The 19,623-nt window shown below is 41.2% G+C and overlaps 1 protein-coding gene and 1 long non-coding RNA gene across 4 annotated transcripts in view; one reads left to right on the forward strand and one right to left on the reverse strand.

Moving 5' to 3' along the window:
- The window catches only part of SSPN (sarcospan), a 37,025-nt gene extending 21,574 nt beyond the window's left edge, over positions 1–15,451 (reverse strand). For 2 of the 3 annotated variants that reach the window (XR_012017586.1, XM_072798597.1), the window contains exon 1: positions 15,164–15,451. Coding sequence is in view for 1 of the 3 variants with exons in the window: in XM_072798597.1 (XP_072654698.1) it covers positions 15,164–15,451 (288 nt within the window). In the remaining 2 variants the exon portion in view is untranslated. Of the gene's footprint in view, positions 1–13,227; positions 13,247–15,163 lie in introns of those variants that run through there. The other variant, XM_072798598.1, reaches the window with a different exon arrangement.
- LOC140617343 (uncharacterized) lies at positions 8,429–9,460 on the forward strand. The gene is made up of 2 exons (XR_012017587.1): positions 8,429–8,625; positions 9,041–9,460. It is a non-coding gene; the product is annotated as an uncharacterized lncRNA (long non-coding RNA).
- Positions 15,452–19,623: the final 4,172 nt, after the last annotated feature.

Raw genomic sequence — 19,623 nt, forward strand, 5'->3', positions numbered from 1 at the left:
TAACAGATTTGTGTTTCTATGTTAAGATTCATACTTGATAGGAACTACTGGGAATTTTTGCAATTACATTCTCAAAAAACTGAAGTAGCACAAACAACAGAACTGTGAAGCAATAAAGATGGTTGTGGATGAAAACGGAGTTTAGGACATGAATTGGGCCTTTTGCCTAAAATGCCCTTTTACTTTTTTATCCTCCTGATATAGTATTCCCCCTTCAACTATTTTGAATCCAGTATTATTCACTCTTCAAACCCTGCTCAAGTATCTCCTCTACCTAGAAAGGGTAGCTTTTGTGCATTACCCAATTTGTATACATTAGCTTGTTTATTCCCTGAACCACTGCCATAAGTAAAAAATATTATTCCATTTTATAGAAAATTGTGACTCAGAGAGGTAAAGCCTGCAAGTTGATCCAAAGAAGAATTTAAAAAAAAAATATCAAGAAGTGTTATTTCTGCATACTATTAAGGATTAACTTATATGAAACCCTCATGTTATAAAATACTTTAAAATGCTCTGAGCTTCTACAGACTAAGAGATGGGGATAAGACCATGGCATAAAGCTAGGCCTCTCAAATGGCCACACCCTTACATGACTAGAAAATAATGAACTCACTAGCACTGGAAGTCATCAAAACAATTGTTCTGTCTTAGCTGATGGTGGGGGTGGAGGTGGAGGTGGAGATTTTGAGAAAGTAACATGAAAGCAGTCCTGAGAAAAAACAAAACCTTGAATTTTTTCAACAAAAAATTGTGAGGGGGAGAGAAAAAGGAAGGGAAGGGGGAAGGAAGGGAGAGAGAGAGGCATGGGGGCTTTGATAGAAAGGAAAAAGGGTAAATCTTTGAGTAAAAGAAACATAAATATATGAACTCATTGCAGTGTATAGATCTTATTGGGATCCTGATTCTGACAAACTGTGAAGAAATATTCATGAGTTAATCACGGATATTTGAACACTGATTTGGTCCTATTAAGAAATTGTTAACTTGTTAGGGATGATTAGTATTTTGATTATTTTTTAGTCTTCATCTTTTGACTTACATAGTGAAGTATTTATGGATGAAACGATATAATATCTGGGATTTACTTCAAAATAAACCAATATAGGATATGTGGGTGTGAAGTATAGGAGTATACAAAGGGGCAAGATCAATCATAAGTTTATGATTTTTGAAGCTGGGTGATGGGAACATAGGTGTACATGGTACTATTTGATCTATTTTTTGTATGCTTGAAATTTTCCATAATAAATAGGTTAAATTAAAAAAAAAAAGGTGGCTCTAGGCTCATGATATCACTGGGACACCTGGCAACACAAACCATTTGGAAGAGTTACACCCTCAAATACACCACATCAAATTATTACATATAAAGAAAGCCTCTTGGAAAATGAGCTCACAAACCAATTAGAGCAAACAAATAATCAATTCATTAGCAAAGGCTAACACTTGCGTGCATTAAGTGTATGTGTACACACAGACACACATAGTCTAAGAATTAAAGCTTATGAATTTCAAATAATAAAGAATAGAACCTATAAAAAAGAGTACATTCAAAGTAATTGAGGCCATGAAGAAAGAAATCGAAAACATGAATTAAAAAAAGGACACTTTAAAAAACACCAGAAATATATTTAAAAATAAAACATCAGCAAAAATGAAATAGAAGTTCTAGAAATTAGAAAAAACAACAACAACAACAACATTGGATTGAAAGCCTGGATAGATTAAACTCAACTGAAAAGGGGAACAGTGAAGTAGAAGATAGAGCTAAGGAATAATCCAAACTACGGAGAGACAGAGCACATAGCAGAGAGGGTGAGAAACAGGAAAGATGAGATAAGGAGGTCCAGACATACCTCTGACAGTACTTTCAGATGGAGAGACTGAAGAGAGCCAGGATTTGAAGAAAAAAAATAAAAATGTTTTTTCAAATATTAAACATATTCTGAAATTTTTTCAGAATTGATGAAACATAAAATTCTTAGATCGAGGAAACACAGCAAGTCCCCACTAGGAAAAATACAAAGAAAATCCGCATTTGGTACATTGTAACTAAACTGTAGAACATCAGATGAATGGAGAGAGATTCTTTGCTTATGTATATAAAGTACAAATCAAATGAAAATAGCAAAAGTATTTTTCTTAGAACTTCAAAAGCCAGCCCTGAAATATAGATGGAAGAGAACACAGCTAAGTCTCACCAAGGCAATTTGGAAGTAGAATAAGAAGGGAGTGAGGAGTTTGGTGGGAGGCTGCTTATGCTACCCCCTTATCACAAGGAGTATCGTGGTGCCATTAATTCAAACATTGTGGTATCAGCACAGTGAATGGCGAATCAAGTGATGACAGCAAAAAGGTTCACAGACACAATCCTCAAATCTAATATGAAAAGCTGATAGATGAGAGATGGACATAGCAGTTCAGTATAGAAAGGGCCAATTATTCATCAAATATAGTACTAAAACAATTAATAATTTGTGTGAGAAAAACAAGACTCTACTACCTCATGTCATATGCAAAAAAGTTAGAACACATAAAGATAAAAATACAAAAGCAAACCTTCAACATTTTTGGAACACAATTGAAAAAAATATCTTTATAACTTGGAGACAGATTCCTTTAAAATATATCAAAGCACCTACCCCCAAAATTGATAAATATAAATATGTTAGAATTAAATCTTATTCACAACAAACACACCATGAACAAGGATAAAAGGTGTGATGCCAAGTAAGAAGATATCTGCAGTAACTAAAATCACAATGGTTAAATTACAAAGATAAGAAATCCTATATATCAATAAGTAAGGAACAAATGGGAAGCCCGGGTGGCTCAGTGGTTGAGTGTCTACCTTCAGCTCAGGGCGTGATCCTGGTACACGGGGATCGAGTCCCACATCGGGCTCCCTGCATGGAGCCTGCTTCTCCCTCTGCCTCTGTCTCTGCCCCTCTCTCTGTGTGTCTCTCATGAATAAATAAATAAAATCTTTTTAAAAAATAAGAAACAACTCATAGAAAATATTTGTGGAGTAAATAAATGCTAGAAAACAAATAAAATGGCTGATAAACATTAAAAAATGTTCAACTACTATAGTAATCAGAAAAACATAAATTAAAACATGATATTGTACATAAATAAGACGGGCAAAAATTCAAGTTGCCTAACAGTAACTAATGATGACAAGTTGTAGATTGGTGGGAGTTCTAACTTGGTGGGAACATGAATTCATACAACTGTGGCTTTGTGGTCCTGATTTGGCAATAGCTATCAAGTTGAAGATGCCTATGTCTTATGATCCAATAATTCAATTTCTAGGAATGTGCCCTAAAGAATCTTTGAAATACGTGCACAAATTGGTCCGAGGGTTGTGGGTTATTGTTAAGCTGAAATACGTGCACAGGGAGCCATGGAAAAGAATGTCCATTGCGATATTTTGTCATTGCAAAAAAAAAATAATAAGTTTTGAAAATAACCTAAGTTTTCGTTAACAGGAGAATAAATACATTGTTGTATATTCCTATAATGAAATACAATATAGCAAAAGTGAATGAATGCTATTGGTGTACTATTATAAGTGAATCTCAATAACAATGTTGAACAAAAATGATGTTATGCTACCATCTATATAAAATTTAAAACATAAAACAATTGATTATTGGTCGTGGTTATATACACGGAAGAAAGTAGGAAAATACACATAGGTATGATAAATACCAAATAAGGAGGGGGGGGCAAGTGAATAGGACCAAGAAAGAAACAGGTACTATAATGTTTTCTTTCTTAAAAAAAAAAAAAACAATTATGACAAAATATTAAAATGACAAATCTGGGTATAAGTAGGTGGTTGTCTTCTTCTTTACATGCTATTATATACTTGAAAGTGTTCATAATTTAAAAATAATTACAGAATTGCAGAGAGCTCCTTATACTTATTTAAGCCCACACAAAAATGACAATAGGAGTAAAACCAAAAATTTTTGGAAATGGCTACAGATTGATAGAGCCAGGATTCTTCCTACATTTGTTATATTCCAAAACTGATGCCTGTCCTGTAATTCCCGACCTCCCTTACCTTGCCTTTTCTGACCCTCCCTGAACAGGGTTAATCACAGCTTCCATGGTGCTACCGTCTTCAGGGCATCACCTTAGTACCTGTTTGTTTGTTTGTTTGTTTGTTTTAAGATTTTATTTATTTATTTATTTATTTATTTATTTATTTATTTATTTGAGACACACAGAGAGAGAGGCAGAGACACAGGCAGAAGGAGAAGCAGGCTCCCCATGGGGAGCCCAATGCGGGACTCAATTCCAGGACCCTGGGATCATGACCTGAGCTGAAGGCAGACCCTCAACCATTGAGCCCCCCAGGCACCCCAGTACCCAGTTTTTAAAATTATATTGTAGTTGGTTGTATGTGTGTCCTCTCCCAGACACTAAACTCCTGTGGACACTGTACCTGGCATATGGAAAGACCAAGGGAGACAGGCAAAGATGTGAAAATTTGGGGGGTTCCGGGGTGGCTTGGTCAGTTAAGTGGCCAACTCTTAATTTCAGCTCAAGTCGAGATTTTGGTGAAGGTCGTGATCTCGGGGTGGTGAGATTGAGCCCCTAGGTGGATTCTGTGCTCAGCGGGGAGTCTGCTTCAGATTCTCTCTCTCCCTCTCCTTCTGCCCTGCTCTCTCAAAGTAAGTTTTTAGGGGGTACTTGGGTGGCTCAGTGGTTGAGCAGAGTCTGCCTTCAGCTCAGGTCATGATCCGGGGTCCTGGGATCTAATCCGGCATTGGGCTCCCTGCAGGGAGTCCACTTCTCCCTCTGTGTCTCTGCCTCTCTTTCTCTGTGTCTCTCATGATAAATAAATAAATAATCTTTTTTTAAACAAAGTAAATTTTTTTAAATGTGAAAACTTTAAGTCTTCTTTCTTATGTAGACTTCTGTTTCTGTTCTTACCAACTACCTAACTCACTCGTGATGATTTATCAGAAACTAATCTCCAAAAAAAAAAAAAAGAAACTAATCTCCAATAAATTTGATAACTACCTACATTTACAAAATTATCCATTTTCAAAGAATGTAAGATAAACAAAGATTGTGTTCTAGCATTTCCCATGAATCAATAGAAGGGATAGAATTGCTACAGATTTGTGGGAAAAATAAACAACCTATAATTCATTTGTTTCACTTTTGGATTTTTCAAGTCCGCAAAAGGGAAAGGAATCTTGTAAATGTGGATTTTGCCTACTGGATCTTATTACTCAGCCATAATTAAGTAGGTTCTCAAATTAGGCCCCACTTTATAAATGATTGCAGAGATAATTCTACCTGAATAACCTGGGTTCATATATCTGAAACAGTACAATAAATAAAAATTCATGAAATAGTACAGTATATAGAAATTACACAGTAAATCAATATAAATTCAATTATGTAACACACTGTAACAAGGGTGTAAATAAGAACCATCCTGTTCAACCTTTAGAAAATATTACCAAGTGGCTTTTCTAATGGAGAGCACTTCTTAAAAGAAAAAAAAAAAAAGGCTATAATGTAACATTAAGTAATATATAGTAATATTACTTCTCCTTTGAAAAGTGTTTTGTCCTTTTGAAAATGAAGGGGTCAGTGTCCCCAAGCAGCCTGCAACCTCTCTAGCATTTCTCCTGTTCCCTTCCATGGCAACATGGGTTAGCTAGACACTGAGCTTTTTGTGATGTGTGTGAGGACAGGGAAAAGGGGAGCGAGGCCTTAGGGAGGTCTCGAGGTGGAAAAATTTGTGACGCACTAGATTCGGTGACTGAATGAGAATTATTTACTGAAGGTTCTATAACACAATAGTTATGGTCACCCTATGTTCATTTTAAAAATTCTGTTTGGTCTCAGAGCCCTTTAACTCAGATCGAAACGCTTTATGGGCTTCCCAAACTACTTGTTCACGAAAAGATTAAGAGACGAAGCCAACCTGCGTGGGTTCGATCCTTCTGTTTCAGAATCTGACTGGCTGATTGCATGGGAGAAATGCATAACCCTTTGGAACTTGTAAAATGTAAACTAAAAAGGCTGGATTCTGTCTCTCATCTATATGTGGTCCTGGAGGTGGTGACGGTCATCCTGCATTCTCCCTACGTGAACAGCACACTCGGCCCTCCAGCAGAAATGATGAACACTGAAATGTTATTTCCCTTATCTTGTAAAAGGCCTTCCATCATAGCTTTCCTGGCACAGCTAAATGTGAGATAAGACTCAGCCTGAGCCTAATGGCCTGATACGTGTGCCACACCTGATACTTGAGAAGGAAGCTGGTGTTACTTTTTTTTTTTCCATAGTAATAAAGCCAAAATTCTCTCCCTAGTCAGGGTCTAGTTAACACATTAGCAATTCCCCTTCTTTTCTTGTCACCTGTCATTATCTTCCACACAAGAGAGGCCTTCCTTGGTAATAACCTATCTTAAAGGGTTTTTTAATGGCTCGTTACAATGAATGCTGAATCAAACACTTTCAAAACAACAGTTGAGTGGGATGCCACTAAGACAGCATCCTCGATGTTTCTGGCAGCCTCTCCCAGCCAGGGCGGAGGATTGCTCATTTCTGCAACAAGAGAAGTAGGTCCCCGACAGAACTTCTTCAGCAGCAACTGAGAATGCTGTCTGTGAGCAAAACCCTTTGCTTTCCAGTCACTGACTGGCCTTTTGCTGGCACCCATGGAACACAGCCCTGAAACGCACTCATGGCTGTTAGGCAGGGGACATGGCTCTACAGTGTCAACTTTAAATATGCTCCAAGATCAAACTGGAGACATGGCAGGATGCCCCTGGAACTTGGGCCATGTCTTGTGTGTGCTCCTCCTCCTGGGCCCGGACTGGATCAACTGTTGGAAGGTGGCATACTGGACAGTTCTAGATAGTCTTCTCTCATCTTTTCCTCTGGGATGGTTTGGGTTGTGTGGCACTTGATAAAGGAAAACAGAGCCCAATTCAGGACTTCTAGCTGAACAGACAGGATTCTGTGAGAAGACCTGTCAAATGCAGTGATCTACTAAGGAGACACAGGCTTCTAGGCTGTAACCTTATGAGACCTAGGTGGGAACAACTCCTGGGTTTTATTCTGACCCATGCCATAGTGACTGGTGACCTGGTCATCTGCAGAACCATCATCAAAAATGAAAACAGGGGATCCCTGTGTGGCTCAGCAGTTTAGCGCCTGCCTTTGGCCCAGGACGTGATCCTGGGGTCCCAGGATCGAGTCCCACATCTGGTTCCCAGCAGGGAGCCTGCTTCTCCTTCCTCCTGTGTCTCTGCCTCTCTCTCTCCCTCTCTATGTCTATCATAAATAAGTAAATAAATAAATCTTAAAAAATAAAATGAAAACAACAGCAGTGGGGCACTTGGGTGGCTCAGCATCTGCCTTCGGCTCAGGTCATGATCCCATGGTCCTGGGATCGAGTCCCACATCAGGCTCCCTGCATGGAGCCTGCTTCTCCCTCTGTCTGTGTCTCTGCCTCTGTGTCTCTCGTGTATATATAAATAAAATCTTTTTTTTTAAGATTATTTATTTATGATAGAGAAAGAGAGAGAGAGAGAGAGAGAGAGGCAGAGACACAGGCAGAGGGAGAAGCAGGCCCCATGCCGGAAGCCCGACGTGGGACTCGATCCCAGGACTCCAGGATCGCACCCTGGGCTAAAGGCAGGTACTAAACCGCTGAGCCACCCAGGGATCCCCATATAAATAAAATCTTAAAAAAGAAAGAAAAAGAAAAAGAAACAGCTGCACAGTATAAAGACCTGAGAGGTGACTTCCCTTGAGTTCTAGAAACACCAAGCATGAGTTCACTGCCCGTCAGAAGGCCACCGCTCAGCAGACCACCCTCGTTTCCCTCAGAAGGCAAGGTGTCATTTCACTAGATCCTGACAGTGAGTCACTCTCAGAACAGAAAAGAAAGGCAGAAATTTACTAAACAGTGGTTCCTATGCCTTCAAGAGCTAAGGTAGCAAATGAAACGCCTAAGCTAGCCTGAGAATTGCAGTCACTAGTTGAAACGACTGCACTTTATTTTTACAGAAATTTGACAAAAGCAGCAATCTATAAATGCAGTAAAAACCACCTCCTCTATACGTCTCACCAGGGCATGAGCACAGAGCCATGCCACCCGGCTGCACCCCTGCCTATCAGTTCACTGGCTCAAAATTCTCATCAGAACATTCAGGCTTCTGGCTGTTTCAGTGGAAGCCCTAGGGCCTTCATGAATAAGCTACGAAACAAGATTAAGGAACCCCGAGGTGGTTGTATGAATTTATATTCCTCACTCAAAGTGCTATGGATGGAACAGTGTCCTCCCCAAAATCCTTTGTTTAAGCCCTAACCCCCAAGGTGACTGAATTTGGAGACAGGGCTTTTAGGACATAAATAAGGTTAAGTGAGGTCATAAGGGTGAGGTCATAATCCAAGAGGACGAGTGGCCAAAGAGGAAGAGAGATCTTGCTCCCTCTCCAAGCATAGGCCCAGAAGGAAGCCCATGGAAGCACACAGGGAGAAAGCAGCTGTCTGCAAGCCAGGAGGAGAGACCTGAACAGAACCTGCTGGAGCTCACGAAGACGGAAAGGAAAATGCATCTTAGTTAATGCCGTACACGTAAGTGTACACACATGAATTTTAAAATTAACCAGGGTGATCCAGTGAGCTGTGTCTCTCAGGCATCTGACAGTTACTCCTGCCAAGTTTTATCTCAATACACTGAGATGAGGCAGCGTCCAAAAAATCTAAAAGAGGATGTGTCTCTGAAATAGGCTTTTACACGGTTTATGTTATAAATACTGTTACCAACATCCACTTAAAAAAAAAAATTCACCTTTAGCTTATGAGCTCATTGTCATAAACCTGGACTTGAATATTCACAGCAAGAAATAACTTGAGCTAAAATATGACATCATGAGGTCCCATCCAGCTGTAGATGCTGAGGGGCTCTTTCTGATCAGCATTTCTCTAGGCTGCAGTGAAATGACATCTAATTAAAGTTTAATGACTAGATTCCATTCCTGTCCCACAGCAACATGGAAATATGCATACTGAGCTCTTCATGGAGCCTTGTGTGGATCCTTTGATGTTGATGCTAACTCTTCAGGGTGGAACACCGGCAAGTGGACCCAGGTAAAGAGTGCCCTTAGTACAAATGCCACAGACAACTAAAGGCAAGAAAAAGACAAGAGAACAATTCGTGTCCTCAGAACAAATTCAAAGTGGATCTCATCGGCTAACGGTGAAACTCATAGACTAAATTGGGAAATCTGTGCCATTTGTTTTCTTTGTAGAAGGAAGACATGAGCATTCAGCCTCATCAATCCTAATTTGTCCTAATTGATTCTACCTAGAGATATGCAAAAAAGTCAAATGACCTCTTTTTCCTCTTTTTTTTTTTTAATCCTGTAGTCATTTTATAACAGGAAATAAAACATCTCAGTAATACTAAGTTAGTGTATCCTGGATATTTCTGGAACCCAGGAGCCCAAAATGGAGAATAACACATTCCTTATTGTTACCAAATAGTTCTTTAAAAAGTTATCAATAGGGCAGCGCTGGTGGGTTAGCGGTTCAGCACCGCTTTCAGGCTGTGATCCGGGAGTCCCGGGATCGAGTCCCGCATCAGGCTCCCTACAGGGAGCCTGCTTCTCCCTCTGCCTGTGTGTGTGTCTCTTGCTCTGTGTGTCTCTAATAAATAAATTAAAAATCTTAAAAAAAAAAGTTGTCAATAAGCTTAAGTCTGTCTGTATTGTAAAACACAACTATGTGTCATTCCTCAAACCATAGTTTAAAAAATGGGTTGTCGCAAGTTCAAACAGAAGCTATGATGATAGCAAGTCTGAAACAGAGTTTACTTCAACCCTGACTTGGGTACCCAGTATGTGTCCAGGGATACATAGGAGTCCCATGGACATACACTATACTTAAAGACAAGAAATTGCTTCTTGTTTTATTTGATTACCCCCAAATTCTATGCACTAGTATTTCTACCATAAAAACAAATGATTGATATCTCAAAAGTTTCTAGAGATTAACTTTCTGCGTTAAATATATGCACACTACAGGACTGAAAAATACCATGACCCACTACTTCTCCTCCTTATTTTAAAAAGAGAAAGAAGATCCAGGGATAACTTCCTCATTAAATAAGCACTTCTTTGGCCTCAGTATGTGTGGCTTAGTATGAGGCTAGTGATAGAGGTGAAAATACATTTCTCCTAATGATCCTGTCCAGTCCTAACCTTCCTTATTCTTTATTCTAAGATTCTTTCAGGAAACAGGTCACCAAATTCTCAAATATTCCCTTTTATTTTCATACACTTGTTAAAATTATTTATTTTGCCAAATTAATTGTCATATTCCATTTTTATACTTACTAGGAAAACTTCATGAACCTGTAAGATATTTTTCCTACCATTATTTATCATATATACACTCAGTGGAGACTGAGTTAGGCCATATAATTATCACTCCTCAGTCTCTAACAAACCTGTGACAGTTGCTATAATTAAAATTATTTCCCAGTGGCACCAGAAATACAATATTCGATCTTGGAAGCATATCAAAGTCCCGGTATTAAAAATAATGTATTACTATGTAATGTGTTCCTAGCAACATAATTCCAGATTAGCTTTCTCAAATGTCAATCTACCTATATGGAAAACTGACACCACTTTTAGCCTCTTGACTTTTTTAGCGTCTATCCAAAATCCGAGAGCCAAACCTCACTTCCAGTTTCTCCTATAACCATGATCAAATCATGTAGCCAAATCATCATGTCTCACTTAGTCTTTCTACTTATAAATTATGGATGATAATATCTGCTCCTTACTTGCTATATGTCATATATCTCCTTGTGTGTTTCAGAGTATATTCTGTTTTAAAATAAATAACCACCCAATTTTCCCTTCCATTAAGCCAAGGTTAAAAATAGATTTTAAAGTCTGAATACACCTGCATTTTGAATTCCTTAGAGTAAGTTAACATATGAAAACTGTTATTGAAATTCTTGACAGGGCTCTTAATCATTACAGATTCATATGATGAGTTTTATGAATGACATTAAGGAAAGGAAATACTCTTCCCTTCCTTTTAAGCCCTTTCCTTAAACTTTCTAATGTGATTAATGTGGTATATATATCTCAGGGTTTTTAATCTAGCTGAGTGGGATATGGGAGCAATGGAGAAATTATGAGGAAACCTGAAAACCACAATAAGGCAAATTCCTTCTTTCCATGGGAATGTTCCCTACAAGGGCCAAGAGACTTCCGAATACTACACATCCCCACTGAGGATAAGAGGCAAGAGTTTGCTCTTAAATTGACTTCAGAGTAGAGATGCCAAAGCAAATAAATCACTGTAAATGAAATACTTCAAAAGGTAAATGGGCTTTAAAAATATTTGTGTAGGTTAAATTTTTTAATCGGAAGTATTCATTACTGTCAGATGTGATAAGGGCACATGTCCGTCAGGATCTCTAGAGATCTCCTGGTATATGGTTCACTATTTTTAAGACCAATGCCTAGCACAGCAGACACCTCCAACAAATGTTACTGCATGAAGAAAAATAAGCCAAAGTTCAAACATGTTACATATCACCTAAGCCAAAACTGTATGCATTTGAGCAAGAATTCTTGGACTCCTTCGGTCCATACACATTTTTTATCAATAAAAATTCTGGAATGATGAACAAACCTAAATGCCTGTTTGACCCAACTACTCAAACCATTAACAGAATGAAATGCAAAGCAGACTTTTATCTCCTAGGATCCCCTACCCCTAACCAAGGTCATCCTCAAAGACCCTGTTTCACTTTGTATTGTCATTGTGGTGTGATTTACAACTTACAACCCTCAAACCATTTATAAAGAATTTTAGGAGGAGAATGGCACTTTTACACGTTACCTAGTCTCTATAGTGGTTCCATTCCATATTTTTTTCCTATAAAGGAATCCTTTGTAATTGAAATAAAAGGACTTCAATCATCTCTCTGACGGAGGATGAAGGAAGTCACCTTTATGCATATGCAAGACATACTTGTTTTCCTAAAATTCCATAGGACATAAATCTCTGATCACAGATCATTAAGGACTTCTTCAGTTTATAGCCAGATAGAAGCTCACTGAATACTCATCAGGTCACCCAGACATTGGTCAATGAGAAGCCACCTAGGTGGATTTACCCACCTCCCCAGATTCTGTGAGGAGAATGGTGCTCCCGAAATGCCAACGTAATGGGATAGGAACCTTTGTAAAATGAAATAAGTGCTCTATGGTAAGAGACAACCAATATATAGAGAAAGAGAAGAGGGAAGCATTAGAGCTGTTGTTGATGGGGTTGGTGCACAGTCTGGGGACCCCTGCTTGAATTCAGCCTAAATTACCAAAGTGGGTTTTGACTTTGCCTCAGCCCCTGGGACTGACCTGTACTGTTTTGGTCTAAGCAGATCTCCTCAACAGGGCAAACGTTTCAGTATTCCTCGGAGGATATCCCCCCACCACAATCACTCCATATCCCTGGGGGAAATGGCACTGAGGAGGTCTCTTTCCTCCAAGTTATATGTTGTAAGTCTCCAGAGAGATACAGAAGGTACTGGACTAATCTAATACCGTAAGATTGCTAATAGTAATTTGGCTACGAACAGAGAAAGTTGAGACGGTCAAATTGACATCACCTTCAGAGCCCAACTGGTCTAGGGAATGCAGCAAGTCTGAAATAACTATTCCACAAGACTAGAGACAAAATAGAGCAGCCTCGAATTTGAAGAATGATGGTCACTCCCAGTGATTGCATCTCTGCTAATAAATAAAAAAAGCTAGTCCGCTAAGCGCTTACCATTAGCCAGCACTGCTCTACGTATGAGAACACGTATTAATTTATTTAATTCTCACAACAGCCCCAAGAGGTAGGAATTATTACGGTTCTGATTTCATCGATGAGGAAATGGAAGCCTAGAGAGGTTAAGTAACTTGCCCCAAGTTATTCAGCAAATAATGCCCAACCTGTATGACTCAGTACCCGGCGTGATGTTTATGCTTCTGTCCTTTCTCATCCGGCCTCCCTGTCCCTTCCCTTCACTGAAAGTTTGGAAGAGTGTCTGTGACCGACCACAGACAGCCAGATGAGGACGACAAGCACGGTGTCTGTTGGAGCCTGCAACTCTGGCCCAGCTGGGAGGAGAGGTTTTGTCACCTGGCTCCTAGAGACCCTCCTCACCTGTCTCCACTAACTGCTTTTCTCTCCACAAATTCTCTGTTGAAAGAAAACTTCGGATCACAGGTACCGTCAGGGCTACGATGCAGTACAAGCAAACTTCCAATGGCTCATTTATAAACTGGAAAACTAGAAAGAACAGAAACCTGGCTGTCCACAATGTTCTTTGTATCACACTCGGGGAGCTTCCAAGGCAATTAGGAGCACGTGATGCTCCCAATAGGAGCTCATGAAATTTCAGAGTTGAATGATTCATATGTTTGTGCCTGAAACATTAAGATGCATTTTTTTCCCATCTAACTTGCTTTTTTGGTACTGGACTTTTTAAAGTTGAAATAAAGGAAGGATAAAAGACACACTTGCAAGTGATGTTCAAAGGAGTTTCATTCCTTCTTTCTTTTCATTCACCAGGTCTTAAAAGGACAGACTTTTCTCCCCTGTATCTTGACAGTCATTTAGGTGACTAAAATACCTGGTATATCTTAGTGAAAAGCTATTTTTAAAATTACTTGATTTAGAAAACTCCAATCATGATAATTTCATGGGACTTCTTAGTACACAAATTAAAAGTTTTAAATTACTCCGCAAGAATTTGTGAGTTCAAATAATCTTAATTAGAAAATACCTACATCGATGCATATTTATCAGGTGCTTTTAACATCTGTCCCCGATAAAAAATTATTTTGTGGGTAGTTTTATGAGTTACAGTTCCTGCGGTCAGTAAGAGCAGGCATGATGCAGTATGAAACCAGGAGCCAGAAGCATGCACTTTAGTGTCACTCGGCTCCACCACTTTTAATCTCTGGGCCTTGAGAATGTCATTTAACTTCTCTTAGCCTGCTTCCCCCTGTCCAAAGTGGGGGTGACAGTTCCCACCTCCAAGTGTCGTTTCACGAATCAAATCAAGTAAAAAATTGCAAACTGAATGCCCATGAGAGAACTTTCAGTAAGCCTCAAGGCACTGAAACAGAACATTAAAATTACGAATTAAATGTGGTGGCAGCGTGGCTCGGTGAGGAAAGGGCAGACGCAGACTGGTGCAGAAAGGAATGGACTTGGCTGACCTCCCAACTTTGCCAACTCACGACCCTGGGGGAGCCTGCCCTCAGTTTTCTCATCTGCGAAACGAAATGATAGTAACTGTCCCATAAGGATGATGTGGGGCTTAGAAATCATAAATGTAAGGCCTCTAGCAGGACAAGAAACACTAGGCGCTCCATAAATGGCACCCATTTCACAGCAAAGAGTCCATTTAATGACGCCAAGTATGCTGCGTGTTTGCACACTCCCTCCCAACAGCTGACCAGTGTTCTGCTTAGAACAGTACATCCGTTAGCAGAGTCCCCAAATATACTCCTGCCAGGGCCAGCCCCTGGGTTTTTCCCATTAGACTCCAGCATATGAAGGCCGTGCTTGCTGCATTCCCGTTTCCTGCCTTCAAACATTATTCTATAAAACTTACTCCTGAAATCTCAAAGGTAAAAAAATAAAATAAAATAAAATAAAATAAAATAAAATAAAATAAAATAAAATAAACCAGCTGAATGCCACCCAGCGTGGCAAACCGCAAGGGCAGGCTTTCTCCTGACCGGCTCCTCCTGCACGACCTCACTCCACTTTCTGTTAGTTATCTAGAGACCAGGGTGGGGTTCCGGGGACCAGGGTGAGGACAGAGCCAAAGTGAGTCTGCTGCTGTCGTCCAGAAGGTTCCACGTGAGCAGCCCGAGCAGCCCAGCCCGTGCCTCCCGAGCTCCGGAGCTCTGCAAGGCGCCGCAGAGCCCCCCGCCCCCGCCCCCGCCCCCGCCCCGGGCCCACCGAGCGCAGCGCCAGTTAGGGGGCGGCGGGGAGGGCGCATGCAGTCGGGTTAGTCCGGGCTCCACCAAGCGGCTGCGCGTTCCTGGCGGGCGAACGCGCTCCGACCCCCGCACTCGATGCTTACGATGATCCCGGCCCAAAACGGAGTGTCCCTGACTAGCAGGGAGGGGCTGACGCTCGCCATGAGAAAGCCCACCACGGTCACGGCGATGCCCAGCGCCAGCTGCAGCAGCGCGAGCAGCAGCGGGAAGCGGCAGCCGCAGCACGTCCGGGCCGCCTCCTCCCCGCGCTCCTTGGGGGCCCCCGCGCCGGGCTTCGGCCCCGGGTCGTCGGGCGCGGCGGCGGCGGCGGTGTCGGCGGCGGCGGCCCCCCCCTGCCTGCGCGGCCCGCGGGGCTGCCGGTCCTCGCCCATGGCCGTGCGGGGGCTGCTGGCGGCGCGGGGGCGGCGCGGGCGCGGGGGCGGGGGCGGCGCGGGGCCCGAGCGCGGAGCGCGGAGCGCGGGGCCGGCGCTGGGCGCGCTGGGCCGGCCCCGGGGTTCGGATTACGGAGGCTGAACAAATATGGAAAACATTTGGAGCGGCCGCCGGGCCTGCGGAGGCCCCAGGGAGCCGGCGGGGGGAGGCGGGGGGAGGCCGCGGGGGCCGCCAACTGCCAACCGCCGGGACGGGACGCAGCGCCCGCAGGGCCGCGGGAGGGGGCGCGGGACCCTGGGCCCAGCCCTGTGCGCCTCGAGCACCCCACGCGGGCTGCGCGGGCGTGTCCGTGGCTGTCGGTTTTCCTCACTCCAAACCCAGGAGGTTGTTCTTTGTTTTTTGTGTTTTTTTTAATTTTACTTATTGGGGATCCCCGGGTGGTGGCTCAGCGGTTTGGCGCCCGCCTGCAGCCCAGGGCGTGATCCTGGAGCCCCGGGATCGAGTCCCGCGTCGGGCTCCCTGCGTGGAGCCTGCTTCTGCCTCTGCCTGTGTCTCTGCCTCTCTCTCTTTCCTCTCTCTCTCTTTGTCTCTCATAAATAAATAAATAAATAAAATCTTTTATTTATTTATGCATGAGAGAGACAGGCGGAGAGAGAAGCAGGCTCCATGCAGGGAGCCCGACCCGGGACTCGATCCCGGGGCTCCAGGATCACGCCCTGGGCCGAAGCTGGTGCTAAAAGCCGCTGAGCCACCCAGGCTGCCCCCAAACCCAGGAGTGTGTGTGTGTGTGTGTAGTTTTGTTTTTGTTTTCTGAGAGGTGCAATGCAAGGTGATGAATGTTTAATCCTTTGAGTCTAATTAATAGACCATTTAATCCAAAATAGGCATCGCGGGTCCCCAAGCTGTGAAGTGATTTCCAGAAGTTAAATTGTTCTTATTTTCCGACAAAGGAATGGGTTCTTCTCTTTCTTTATAAATTCTGTGTGACCCGGCTGACCCGGAAAGGCCCTTTTCCCATTGAGGTATGTGCTCTTGAAAGCACTGTTTATGGAGATGTCGGGCTAATAAACTCTCCCAAAGCGTGTATTTGTTCTTAAAAGTTCTTTCGGTGGTTTACATGGACTTCCCAACCAGTCTTCAGTAATCTCCATACCGGTGCCTAGGGGGCTTGTTATACTCCTCGTAATGGACAATTTAATGCAGTCCCTACTTGAGAGATTTTTAAAGCACCTACAATGTGCTACAACAGAAGAATGTTCAAGATAGATTCAGGCCCAGCCCAAAGTCGGTGAACAAATCAATAAAACCGATTATTCTTATTCCCACATATCTGTACTCAGTAGCACTTAGAGAAAATTTCAGTGAAACCACTAAGAAATGACCCCATCTTTTTGGAGTATTTATATCTACTTAGGTGTGGTCACGGTCACATTCAGAAAGATGTATTAAAAAATAAAGGATGTTGTCCCAATGCTAGGATAGATAAAGCCTACTCCTAGATTGCTCACTATCAGCTATTTTAAAGAAAGCCCAATTCCCTGCTTTGTTTTCTTAGAATTATAAACTAACTGTCATCAACTCTCCCTGTAAACTGCCGCGTCCCAACAAAGGTGCCTTCAAATGTATGTTCTTACTTTGCTTTATGAACAGTATTTTTTTACACCTTCCTTCTGGGTCACTGAGAAAAATCTGGTCCTCAGAATAAATGCAGTAGGTCAAAAAGCAGAATTCAAACCACACAGGCCAGTGTTCCCCCCTAGAAGCAGCAGAAGCAGTGCTCTCTCATAAGAGGAGCTTGGGGGCTAAGGTAAGGTCATCGTCAGTCTTGGGGCCACTATGCCACCAGGATTTTTATTTTTTTATTTTTTTTATTTTTTATTTTTTTTTTATTTATGATAGTCACACAGAGAGAGAGAGAGAGAGGCAGAGACATAGAGGGAGAAGCAGGCTCCATGCACCGGGAGCCCGACGTGGGACTCAATCCAGGGTCTCCAGGATCGCGCCCTGGGCCAAAGGCAGGCGCTAAACTGCTGCGCCACCCAGGGATCCCTGCCACTAGGATTTTTAGTGAGAACAGACAAAAATAAAAGCTGGTGTTGCACCAAAGTACCTGCCTGACTTGGGCCTGACTGAGAACCGCCCAAATGAAAAAACTGTACATGGTTTTTCTGTGCAAACACAGTAAACATCTTTAGGAAGCGAATTGATCACACAATTAATTATTTGTGCTTATAAATAATATAGAGACCAATTACTGAGCATCTACTCTATACCAAGTACATGCAAGGTGCTTTACACACATGACTGTTAGTCCTTACAACCACCTTATAGTTTCCACTTTTAAAGATGGAACAGCTGAATATCAGAATTGTTAAGTAACCAGATTATTAAGCCGCTTACCTAGTTAGTTAAGATGGGGGTGAGGGGAAGCCAATGTGAAGTCTTGTGGGTTACCTATTTTATTAATTTTAGTTCCTATAGGCAAACAAGTGGACTGCGTAAATCATTTGCGACTGTAAATAATTTCAACCTTGAACCTAAGACTGAGTACTTTACAAAAATATGTTGATTTAGCACCATAATATATACAATAGTCAATGAAGAGCATTGTTTCTATTACTCATTTGGAACTAGACACGGGCTCTATTTGCTGACCATACAAATGAAACCAGTAGCAGTGAACAACAACCCAGGTGAACTACAACCCTTCCTTCCAGTCTGATTAAAACCACCAACTTCAATTTTCAGCTTCCGGCAAAGGAAGCAGTAACACAGGGAGCCATACACATGCTTGAATTCCCAACTTCTTGGTTGAATCTGTGTTTGTGGGCCTGGTCTATAACCATGAGATGATGGTGATGAGAACGGTATTTTCTCTTAACTAATATGGGAAAGTAGAAGCAAAGAAGAGAGTGAGAAAAGTTGTCAAAAGTTTAGTGACAAAGAATAATCACGGCTAAAATGGAATGGGAGGGTCGTTAAGGATACCACGAGGAAAGCTTTTCCTTTATTTAACATGTCCTTTCCACTGAGAAGAATCACCATTTCCAGCTCATCAATAGTTTAACAGAAATGAATAGGGTTTTTTTAGTCTTCATAAATTATAATGTCTCTGTTTTATAGGTTAAGCAATAATCTCTTCAGATATTTATACTACCAGGAAGAAAGGCAAAATAGAAACAAAGTGTTTTCAGACACTCTCCTGGCTGCTCTCATAACTCAAAACTAACAGAGATTGCAAATTAGAAATTGAAGGAGAGTAGTTAATATACGAGTTGAGATTATTTGGATCCTCTGTGGAAAACAACAAAATTAAGCTTAGTATCTACCTTTGCTGTGTCCCTATTCCACAGTATTTACATTTCAGAAGTTCAGAACCAGGAGGATGACAACTCTTTTTATAACCAGTGTCATTAACAAAATGTCCTTAGGAAAACCAACTAGAAATAATCCTTAAACCAATGTATTTCTGAACACACGATCATAGACTTACCAAGAACAAAAAAGATTTCATAGAAAAATTATTACAGTTCTGAGGTCTATGTCAAGTGCCTTTAATAAGTAATTAAATATATCAAAGAGCTCAATTAGATTTGATTTAAAGAAGCATCAAATACTCTACAGAGAACAATTGAAAGCTCGTTTATGATATGCAGCACCCCCGGCTCATACATAAAATGAGTTTACAGGTATTGCTGATACATACGTGTATGCGCGTGTGTCTGTAGGTGTACAAGAAATTTTTAAAACTCTCATTTTTTTCTATTTTCTTTTTTCCTATGTCATTAATTTTCAATGTGGCTTTTGGTTTAATTTTTTTTTTTTCAAAAGAATTGACCCATTTGTAATTTTTTCATGGCAGTTTGTATTTTCCGGTTAAGTGTCATATGGGAAGTACACTCTTTATGGTCAACAGAGAGCTTATAACTTTTTCATTCTATAGAGTTTATAAAGATAACTATGTCATTTCCTAATGCATTCAACCACTTTATATGATGTTACTTAAAATGATGTCATATCTTTCTACATGTAGTTTTGTCCATGTAATTTTGATGTTTTCACTGCATCTGATGAAATAACTAAATTTATTTTTAAATAAGAATACTGGGAGAAGAATGGGTAAACAAGTTGTGATATATCCATAATAGAATACCACTTGCCAATAAGAAGG

This window comes from Canis lupus, chromosome 25 (assembly GCF_048164855.1).
Source record: "Canis lupus baileyi chromosome 25, mCanLup2.hap1, whole genome shotgun sequence".
NCBI classification, from domain to species: Eukaryota; Metazoa; Chordata; class Mammalia; order Carnivora; family Canidae; genus Canis; species Canis lupus.